The sequence below is a fragment of the Chaetura pelagica genome, unplaced genomic scaffold (assembly GCF_000747805.2).
Source record: "Chaetura pelagica isolate M959 unplaced genomic scaffold, ChaPel_1.0 scaffold2, whole genome shotgun sequence".
Classification (NCBI taxonomy): Eukaryota; Metazoa; Chordata; class Aves; order Apodiformes; family Apodidae; genus Chaetura; species Chaetura pelagica.
In genome coordinates, this window is record NW_009952796.1 from 248091 (window position 1) to 259908 (window position 11818).

The window sequence follows — 11818 nt, forward strand, 5'->3', positions numbered from 1 at the left end:
AAAGAGTAGACTTTGCTTATATGGCAGAGAGTGCACAGCTAGATCTTTTGGGAGATTAAGGTCTTTTAGCCTATCAAAGAAAGATGCAAAGAAGCGTGGAACAAAGATGCAAAGAAGTGTGGGAGAAAAGCAGAGTTGAAGAACTAAGCTCTTGTTCCAAAGAACTAAGCAGTCAGAAAGACCTGTATTGGGTGGATTTGCACTTTTCCTGTCTTTCCTTAGTTTTCTAGAACTGGGGGTCTTTCCTTCAAACCAAGATGTCTTGTCTACAAGACAGCAAGAACATCGGCTGACAAAAAGATCATACTGATGGCTACTCTGTACTACACTGCCTGCTCAGGCTTAATAAATGAATATGCACACATTCATAGGAAGGCAAGAGCTCTCAAGCCAGGCCTCAGGGGATATGCTCAAACACAGAACTCCACTGTGCATACAAACAGAAAGGAGAAGCATTTCTGGAAAGAAAAACTGCTATCTATCAAGACAGATGATATTCCAAGAGTGCTTTAGCAGGTTAAGAATATCTTTATGGATTTGTGACATGAGCTGCTTGTTTAGTGATCCCAACAGGATGGCAGTGCACCTCTCTAACCCTCACAGGGAAGACATGAGCAAAGCATCAGAACAAAGCCCACTGCCTGACTGCTCTTCAACATACAGACCAACGAGATAGGAAGGTCTAATCTCACAATGATTTCTTCCCCCTTCAATGAGTCCAGCAGCAGCTGATGGGATAGTAAGGAAGAGCATGGTGCTTTGCCACTCAGAGGAACATAGATAATTAACTCTTTGCCAGCCACTCATATGCCTAATGCATGACTAAATACAGCATCCTAGAAAAGCTTTCCAAACCAACATGGAAAATTAAGGTAGGAAGTTATGACATAGAGCTGAATATTACAGCCACAACTTACATGGTAAGCACACAGCAGTAGTATACTTGGCCTCCAACAGTACTTCTAAGCTTGAAAAAGATTAATAATATCTTAGGAGAAACTGTGGAGAAGTGATCAGAGAAGGCATCTCCTTGTGTGTGCCCATAATCCAGACCACTGCCACAGAGTCAGGAAAAAAACAGCAGGGCCGGGGGGGTGGGTTAGGGAGCAAAGAGGCACAAGATTTGCACAAATGACAGCAGAGAGCAAATAACACAGCTTGAAAAACACAACTAAGTGAACTGACAGGCAACTGATTTTATTCTGAAGACCAACTGTCCAGGCTGTTTCTTTTAATTCCCTCTTCACACCAGAAACAGACACCCTGCAAAGGCTGCACTTCATTTTCTTCTGTTCAGTATGTTCTATCTATTACACTGTCCTTTAGATATATAGTAACATTCCTGGAACACTCTGCACCAGGGTCTCCCAAGGTATTAATGGTACCACGAGATCATGCCAAAAATTCCTGGATCACAGCAAAGAAACTCAAGAGGCCACTGTCTCACTCAGGTGAACTGCAAAAGCCTTGGTCTCCCCTCAGCCAATCCTCTCCGATAACCACTGACAGTTCAAACAACTACCAGGGATCCCACTGCCTAAGCTGATCAACGTCAGACCACAAGATTGTATTTTTACCAACTGTGTGAGTTTCTAACCGAGTTCTGGGCTGGGCTTTAGCTTTGCTGTGGATCCTTTGAACACAGATCTCTATGGATCAACCCACATGAGGCAGCTTAGGACATGCCACCAGCAGATTCCAACGCAAAAGCAAGACCTAAAACCACAGATGGGTTACCCCCAGTTTGTGTTTAATGCTTTTGCTTTGCCCTAGACTAAGAAACTCTCAGACAGACAGCTATGGGAGCTAATAAAGAGTCAGGTGGCATGGTACCAAAAGTCTAGGCTCTTCTATGTTATAATTTATTTCTCTGTATGCAGGAATCCAGACCAGAGATGTGAACATGGAGCTCTGTTTAGACCCTCAAATAATTTCTGACCTGTTCAGACTGGTATTCATAATCTCACATGACCATAAGTTATTTTCCATACTATGCTAACAATGGTTTGTAAGCAATATGTTCAGAGGATTTTCTTCTTAAACCCATGTATTATAGTAATGACAGTTCAGGAAAGGAGCTTTTATTTTTAGCTATGCTTTGGTACTTTGCAAGGGTTTCATTATTTCCTTCCCTCCAATTAATATGGTACAGACAGCAGCTGCCCCTGTTTTAAAAGAAAAAAAAAGACAAAAGCCAGTGGCAGTATCCCTTCAACTCAATAGGCCAACAATACCACACAATTCAGCAGTGTTTTGTGAAGGCCAGAACAAAACTAGCAGGCAGTGCCAGTTTCATGTAGTCTGTTGATCCAATTTTAACAGAAGAACTGCAGAGAATAAAACCCTTGACAGAAACAACTGGACCTGCCTTGACTCCTCACCACTTGCTATGCCTCAAAAAGCTCTTAAGGACCAGTCTCTAGATGCCATTTTTATAGTTGCCTATGGCTGATGCTTGCAGCAGATTTCACCAATATGATTACTGCTATATAATGCAAAAGTGAGCTGCACATGCTGTCTACACAGAAACCATGGTACATACAGAAGGACTCTTCTCACCAATTTCAAGGGGTTTTGGATTATGATTTAAGATGATGGAATACCCTAGACATGTATTTTACAGAAGTCTGCCTGCCCAGTCCAACCTAAGCTGTTTGCAGCCATGGCAAAACACTGTATAGGTAATTATAGTATCTCATGAGTTTGAGCATATCTCTCAGCCTCTTCATTAACATTTTACATTAATTTCTGGATGCAGTGCTAACAATATGTTCTCATAACTAGTAAGTGAGACTCTTTGTCAGGAAAGGTAATCAACAGCAGTCAGTAACTGCAGTTTTTAGAGGCTGCATGGAAGGACAAAATGTGCACAGTCAAAACACAACAGTTTCTATGGATATCTTAGTCCAAACTTCCCATCAACTAAATTTAGCATCTGCTGATGAACTGGAAATAACTTCTATTTTCTCTTCTGCTGCAAGTGGGACAGAACGAGTACATCCACATATGCATGTGATTTCACAAGCCCATCATAGTCAGGAGGAAACATAAACTTTCAATCTACCCTGAGTTCATGCCCTGGGACACCAGGGAAGCAATACTCAATACTGAGCAAGCCAAACCATACAATTTGTCCCAAGCTTTGGAGGATGCTATACAAGAGACAATACCGGCCTCTTGCACACAACTGGTTCTCTTACCTTATTTCACCTAGACATGCAGCTCATTTACTACTAAGTTTAAAGGCCTACATACCTTTGCCAATGTTACTGTTATCTGGGTTAAAAACCAGTTCTAACTCACACTCCTACCACCTGCTGCAAACAGGCACAAAGGATGCTTTCCCAAAGAGACACGACCAATTCCGACATTTTTACTTTGTTCCAAATATAACCCAGACTCAGCCTTCACTCTCTCAGCTTCAGTTCTGGTGCCTTCCAAAACCAAGACAAGGCAGCTTCTCTAGAAGCAAAGGGACACTTCTCCATCTCTTCAGTAATCAATTCTGCCATCTAACCGGTTTGATCTAGCAAACCTGGAGGCAGGAGGTTGCAATCCAGGTTACTCCCAGGCAACTTATACGTGACTCTTACTGATTCATCTACAGTGGCACAAACCAGCCCTGAAGCCAGGACCTTTGCAATACTGCTTATTGCTGTTTTGCACACAAGTGTTTGGGACTGCAGCGTAGAGACATGCAGCCTGCTTGCAGAAACACTACCAACTTCAGTAAGGACAGATGTATTTTAATTTGGGAAGAAACAGCTCTTTAAAATGGCTTATCTGAGCACAGCAATGTGGCTTCCAAGACTTGAGTGTGCATAGACCAAGCTGTGTCTCAGTAAGTTGGCTCATTCTGCAAAGAGCCAGGAACCACGGGCAACAAAACAATGCCTTCTGCTCTCTGTTGTTGTGATTTCACAAGGGGTGGTCTCAGACAGTGCTTGTGTCTTGCAGTATAGAAAGAGATGTGCACCTTGCTGGAATCAGTCCCACTGTACATACTGCTAACTAAGCCACAAAAACTGAGAAAAAAAAACACAGAAGGAACAAGTAGGACCTCCCACATCATTACATTTTCTCACACACATATCAATGTCTAAAATATGTGGAACATTAGCATTTTATGAGATGTTTCAGTACAGTTACAGAAAGTACTTAATGACTTCAGATCTCTCCTTCACTGAAGTAGAAATGATCTGTAAAAGGCAAATTCAGAGAATTGGTCTTTGGCCACCCAGCGATACAGTGCCTGAATAATTCCAGTCTCTGCTCCCTCTGAAAAAGACCAGTAAGTAGTATTATGTCTAAGCCTCCAAGAATGCTTTGTTACAATAAAATGTTACTTCTCTTCCCCTCCCTCACCTAATTTTGTTCTGCATATGACCTTTACCCCTGTTCTTTTTTCAATGAGCATTTGACTTTTATCAAATTAAGGCTTTTTATTAAGCCTCACTGTGACTAATCACTTTTGTCTAGTTTTTAATCTGGATTGGAGAAAACAGAACTTGAATTTAAATTAAAGCAAAAATTAAAGAGTTAAGTGTGGAATTTATCTCACAAAGTGGGAAAATGGTAGGGCTTTCAAGAAAGTTCAAGTCAGGATTAATTCCTCTCATGTTAAAATTAGAAGGTCGATCAGTAACCCTAATGACACCAATGTAAAATGATTATGAAGCAATTTTGAAGATCCCACCTATAAAATTACATCATTCTGTAAAATCTTGCATAAAGGAAGTAAGAAGTATAGTTAATCTCTCTGCAAAATCACAACAAATCAACCTAGGGAGCTGATCTAAATGCTTAACAAAAAAGAAGGTAGAAAAGCCTTAGTGTTCTCAGCACACTTCCTGAGCACACTGCCCAGGACAGCCCACTTCCTGATCACCCACAGCAGCAGACAGCTGTATCCAGCACACACTTCAAACTTTTAGATAGTACAGCCACAAATGGCTGAAACATAGCTGAAGGGCAGTTTTTGTCACTGAAGAAGTCCTCAATTAATTTTCTAGAAGGTAAGATTAGTAACCTCAGACATAAAAGAGCATCAATATAACCCAAACCTTAAAAAAATAAATTACAATGAGAACAGAAAAGCCTGTCTGAATTTTACTAAAAGAGCCCTGCTTTCACTAGTAGTGTCATAGCAAGTTTAGGCTCACACTTTTACATACCTGTTCATGAACTCTTGGAAAGAAGAAAACAGAAGGTAGTCAATGGCACTAAAATCTTGGTCTGTTCCATTTAAATGAAACTGCAAAAACACCAGTTCCTTTTTCTTCACATCACGAGGGCCTTGAACAACCAAAGCATATTTCTGTAAGCAAACAAGAGACATGGTGAGAGTAGCAGAGGAACCCTCATTCCCTGTTCATGCCATCACAAAGACTCTATAAAAATCTAATACACAAAGAGATCTTCTAAACTGCTACTAAGTATATGTTCATCAAAATATCTAACAAAAATGCCAATTGAATCCCTCCTTTTAGTTTAAAAATGAAGCCTTTACATCAAGATTTAGTGTTTTTTCCAAGAAATCTGCTTTAATTCTACCACAGCCCTTTGCATTCATGTGGAATTACCAGTAAAGGCCCTGCAATCTGCCTTCTGCAGAAGGTCAGGCAAAACTGTTTTAAGCAATAGTCCAAAAAAATACTAGCAGGCAGAATACAACCTAAAGTAATGCAGGTATTCTATCTAACAGCAAGCTGCTGCTTCCAAAAGGACTCAGCCAACTTGAACAGGGCTCTACATGGTTCAGAGATCTCTGCCTCAGAGCCTCTCCATTCAACTGCCAGGACTAGAGCCTACTGGCTCAGCAAGCTTCTACACAAATCTACCATGTAGCATAAAAATCAAGTTCTTACTTTGTTAAGGCATCCAAGAAGAGCACATTAGTGGCAGAAATTAAACTTGCACCTAGAATATTACTCTCAAATATACAAAGGAATTGCTTCCTAGAAAGAAATGAAGACTAAACAAAAGGCAAAAGATGAAGAGAAAAAAAGCTGACCAAACCAGTATCTAGAGAGTTTGTTCACATTTAGCTTCCTTAAAAACAATCTGAGCAATCACTACAGATATAAATTACCATATTTAATACTTTATTTTTTGACCATTTATTTCTACAGAGGCTAGACTCCCTAATTTTTAAGGGTCATTTAAGAAGGAGTATCACTCAGTATTCTCATCTTATTGGCTCATAGCTTTTCAGTCTAATGAAACACTTGATGCCCAGTTAAGATTTTTCCAAGTGTGACAAAAATAGTATTTAATTCCCAGCAAACATACAACAGAAGATAAGCTATCCTACTTTAATGGAATAAATGCTACTGTTTTCAATCAAAGCTACTTTTACTACATCAAGGAATATGCTTGCCCTTTCATTTAGGAGAAGAATGAAGCAAGAGTCTCCTTGTGAAAAATTACTTATTTCGTCCCATTCGGATTTTCATGCTGCACACACCCACATAACAGCTCATCATCCATAACACATACACACACTGACTGGGGTCTCTTACATTTCTGAAAATAAAAGGACAGATGGCTTGAAAAAAAACAGAACCAAGGATTTTTTGCAGCATTAAGTAAATATTTTTACTTTGAAATACCGTTATGAGCAGAAAGCCCCCACTGAATAAGCCTGGTTCTATTATATTATTATTACCATAGATTGATTAGTAAAAGGATCTGTGTAGTTGATGCTCTGAGTGATGCATTCAATGTCTCCTGGCTGACCTGGATTTATCAGAGGTGGAATGTGATCATAGTAATGATGCTTGCAGCTAAGCAGCTGAGCCTTGCCCGGATAAAAGGCAATACCTGTTTTGGGAGAAAAAAACATCGAAGAGAGCTGATTTCTTTTGCAAGTACACAGATTTTCATTCTGGGATTTAACCCCACAGGATACTGAGCTATCCTCAAGATCCAGTAAAGCAATCAAATTAAACCACGTGCTTCAGCATTTTTCTGGAGCAGGACAACAGTGCCAGCTGCATCAGGACAGAACCTCCCTAATGTCTTGGAAAATTATCGGGGTTCATGTTCTGCTAGCATAATTCAAGGTTCACAAAGTTAGTAAGCTTCCTGAGTCTTTCCAGAAGCCAGTAGTGAATACATCAGTCCCCCTGGCCCCAAATTAAATGAATGTGTAGGGGGAGTTAGGGAGACTACTGAATTTAAGCAGGACAATAGTGCTTCAGTATGTATATGTTTTCAGATATTATCATTTAATATGTCAAATTGTAATTTGAAATATTGTATGTACTACCCATGACAGATCAAAGAATGAAAGGAAAAGACACTCCTCAGAACATCCAACATCTTCTGTTCACTGAATGCAATGTCACAATAAAAATCAGAGCCATCTAACAAGTACTAACTATTACCATCCCTTATTACTTATATCACTAGGTAGGCAGGCTACTACTTCACCTGTATGGAAATTCATATATACCATAAATCTATGGTTTCAGACCAACAGCATGCGTTAAAAAAACCCTCAGTCATCTCAGCTGTAGCAGTCTAGCAAATTAAAGGCCCAAAATCCCATTATGCCACACATGCCACATGTAGTATTGGAAACAAGGTTGTTTGAAGATCATCTAAACCAACTACTAAAAAAAGTACAATTTCAGTTATTAGATATGAGTAACTCACACAACTGAAATGACCTGTCTGCCAAAACGTGAGACATCAAAGGAGATAACATAGATCAGCCTAAAAATACTTTATCCCTCTCTTCAGTGCTCCACACTTGCAGCTTGCCATCTCAACACTTAGACCAAGCAATGAAGTGAAAGGGCTACATTAATTTAGGTTCCCTGATCTGGCAGGGATGCCCTGTAAATACCCATTTGGTTTGATACTCATGTTGCTCTGCATCTTTAAATAACATTTTCTTCTGGTTACTGTATGAAAAGCTCACACGAAAAAAAATAAAAATAAAAAAAAGAAGAGTTGGGGAAAGCCTGCTCTTACAGTCAGATCCATTTGGTCCAAATGCAAGGACCTACTTTCAAAGCTGAGCCTAGCTGCCCATACTGAAAAACAACTACAGGAATATGGCAACAACTTGGAACAGCTTTCAGCCACAATTACTGGAGTGGCTATTACTAAAATGTGGTAACACTTCAAACACAAGAGTTATTTTTAAATTGGAAATTGACCTATGACTGTTTGAGCTGCATTTGCTACCACAGCTCTATTTACTGGATAATTAAAAAAATAATTATAATTATAGAACTCACTAATAAAAAATTCTTCTGTGGTGTAATCCTTCCTGCAAACTGAAACACAAGTCTTCTGATGCCACACTACATTTTTATGACAACTTGTTCCCTGCAGTCATATCACATTTTCATTGCCTACTAATGTAATAACAAGTTGTAAACAATGCAGAACAGAAACAGAAAGTGGCATCATGGTTATTTTGTGGTTGGTTTGAGAAATTCATCCTCTTTACTGACAATAGCATCTCATTATCTGGTGTACCACTGATGTCCTGATACACATCTGATGTGCTACTCTGTTAAATGATAGTTTTTGGAATGTTTCCATAAGGAATTTTCTTCTGTCCCTGTAAGAGGACTCATTCTAGAGTGTGCAGACACTCATGTACCAAATGTTTCATGACGCTTACTTAACTGTCCTTCATGCTATTGGCACGAAACCCCCCAAAATCTCCCCAAAATTTTTCCTACAATATTAACATTTCCATGGAAAGTTAACATTCATTAGAAAAGAGGAAGTGAAAGACTTAATAGCATTATAATCTCTCTGGGCCCTGGAAAATCAACACCAACAATGTAAACCAAGCTAAATGTGATCAGCAACTTAACCCATTTTTTTTGTTACTGGTCTTACCAGGTGCATCGTACAAGGACACCTCCTTGTAAGAGACAGACATCACTGGATGCTTGAGCTTCTCCCTGAAGTCACTGATGGTTTGGTACACAAGGAACACAGCTACAGCCATGAGCAGCAGATAAATAAACAGGAGAATTACTGAAAAAACATTCTTTAGGCAGGTCTTGCTGAAACGCAAAGAAGGGGCAGTGGTACCCAGTTCACTATCTGGAACCAAACAGAATATGGATTAGGACTTTAAAATACAGATATCTGGGCTGAATTTATGTAGCTTTCATTCAAAGATCAGTCACTTGAGAGGAAAGTAAGCCTCAAACTCAGCTTGATTTAAAAAAACCAAAACACAACTATTGCTGGTTTTGGTGATCAGTCAGACAGATGCTTCTTTCTCAAGCATGAAGCATAATCATCCAGAGATTGTGGCTCTTTTTCACATGTTGAATTTGGCACTCTGCTTGAGGACACGGCTGGCAGGAAACGACATTTATTTTCAAGGACAACTCAAAAACAAAGTTTGAAGTTCATAAGAAAAAAAGTCTGTTGATGGTCAATCTTTCCTTCCGGAAAAAACAACTCCTTTCCCCCCCTCCCAGTCTGAAGTGATTCTTACAGACTCAGCATATGCACTGGCAGAGAGATGCAATATTCAAATGCTCTTACACAGCTATGTCCATTGCATCTCCACCATAGTAGAAGTTACTAGCTATTTGCTACCCTCTCATTTTTGGATTCTAGTTCACAACTCCTTGTGCATACTACATAGTTTGACAAAGGGATTCTTCCAATTTCAGCTGGAAAAAGACTGGCCCTATCTCTTACATTCTCCTTGCGTTCAAAGCTTATTCTGTGAAGATCACATTTGCCTCACTTGTACACAGACACTGCCTTTCCCATATGCTTTGGATTCGCTGTTTCTTTTGGCAATACTCGTAAGGGAAAACTTTATGTACACGAGTTACACGCCATGTTTTGATCATGAGCAATATATAGCTGGAGATGCAAAAGGAGCATTAAAACCCAAAACGTGAAAGGAGATAAGATGGCATATTTCAAGCTGCCTTTTCTGTGTGGTGTGATCTAATGAGTCAGGCCCCCCAGGCCTTGCCACACTCTGCCCTTCAACTATAAAAGCACACTTTGGTGCTTGCTCCTTACCACAGTGCACTCTAGCCTTTTAGTAAATCCTAGTGAACACATAACCTCTTACAGAAGTCCATGGCCACACACGTGTTCCCAAGTGCATTGCCAGAAGACAGCAGCCATTAGGCTGCATGAATTAGGGCATCAATATGAATAAACTTGCACTATTGAAACAAGTACATCTTCAACAGCTGCAAAGCTTTCACAGAATCATAGAATATGCTCAGTTGGAAGGGACCCAGCAGGATCATCCAGTCCAACTCCTGTCCCTGTGTAGGGCACCCCTAGAATCACACCATGTGCCTGAGAGCATCATCCAAACACTTCTTGAATTCAGGCAGGCTTGGTGCTCTGACTGCTTCCCTGGAGAGCTTGTTCCAGTGCCACACACAGAAGCAGCTTATCAGGCACCTAAAAAATTAGCAATTTCTGGGTCAACAGTTCTCACCTGGTAAAATAACAGAGCTGTCATCTTCATGAACTTCCATCTCTCCTTCTCTCTCATCTGTCGGGTTTTCCAATACTCGCTCCACATCTTCACTCAGCTGTGTAGTTAAAACAGTGGTTCAATTTCCAAACATGCTCTCAACTTGCAATTGCTGGAATTTCTATGGTACAAATAAAAGAGGCTCCAACTAACCAAACACAAAAAAGCATGCCCCAGTGCAAGAGCACCCAACTTCTCTTCTACTTGTTCACCAAACAACAGTCACATCTATGTAGACTTACAACCAAAAATTAAGTGACTTGCATGCTGCAAAACAAAAAAGGCAGCACATTAAATTTAACCTACTTCTACCCTGCTGCTTCAACAATAACATCACCTTTTATTTCAAGATCAAAGTGATTGTTTCCCTGGCCGCTTCAGCTCACTTTAAACCCCCAATTAGGGCAATGGCCTCTGAAATACGCAGGAACTTCATTCTGTCACTCAAGAATGTATTTTTAGGCATAAACAAACCACAGCACAGACCAGCAAAAAGAGCATTAGCCCTTCATAATAAAGAGGTGCATAAAGAGTGATTTGCATTTTAGCAGGTATTAGGGCAAGTAACTCAAATGCAGTCTCAGTCAACACAGGTAGGTGGGTCATTACAAGACAACAGTCAAACATCCCTACAATTCTGGCACTTATTCGAGCTTACTGTACATATTATTATATACTAGTGGTTATGCAACTAATTAATCTTTCAGTGTTTTTTTTAAACAGCAACAGAGACCAGATGTTTTCTTGTTTTTCTCTTCAGAGCTCCGGGCCCCAACTGCCAAAACACTTCTGTCAGTCAGAAGCTTGTCACATCAGGTAGGCATCACAAGACATCGTGAAGCATTAGACTTTATATTTATGTATCTATAGATATTTATGGATATACATGTAGAGAGATACAGAGAATCTCCTGTATGATTGCCAAATTTCTTTTATGGCCAGGAACAACATACAAATTACAGCTAGACAAAGCAGGGTATAAGCTTACAGCCTATCGTGTTGCACAGTAACTATCCAAACTAAACACTCAGCATCACCTACCTAATTAGGTAAGGGAGATTAGCTTCATTCATATTTCAAGGAAAATGAGTGCAGAGTTAATGCAACAGCCATACCAAATGCTATTAAACTTTACACCCCCAACTTACTCAACAGTAATGTGCATGTATCCATAAGGAAGTGCTTTTCTTTCACTCAACTTTAATTCACTATTGAAATTATCATCATTATACGATTAACAGATCATCATTTGCATTTGGAAAGAGTCCACTCATTTTACATCTTCAAAGTCTGACGTAAAGTCTCCATCACCTCCTGCCATAT

At 39.8% G+C, this 11818-nt stretch overlaps 1 protein-coding gene across 1 annotated transcript in view; it reads right to left on the reverse strand.

The window, feature by feature from the left end:
* The window catches only part of TMEM206 (transmembrane protein 206), a 17049-nt gene extending 6502 nt beyond the window's left edge, over positions 1-10547 (reverse strand). Inside the window, exons 1-4 of the mRNA XM_009994718.1 lie at positions 10457-10547; positions 8866-9075; positions 6668-6822; positions 5175-5317 (exon numbers count right to left, since the gene is read on the reverse strand). Coding sequence (XP_009993020.1) covers positions 5175-5317; positions 6668-6822; positions 8866-9075; positions 10457-10496 — 548 coding nt within the window. The 5' untranslated portion in view covers positions 10497-10547. The remainder of the gene's footprint in view (positions 1-5174; positions 5318-6667; positions 6823-8865; positions 9076-10456) is intronic.
* Positions 10548-11818: the final 1271 nt, after the last annotated feature.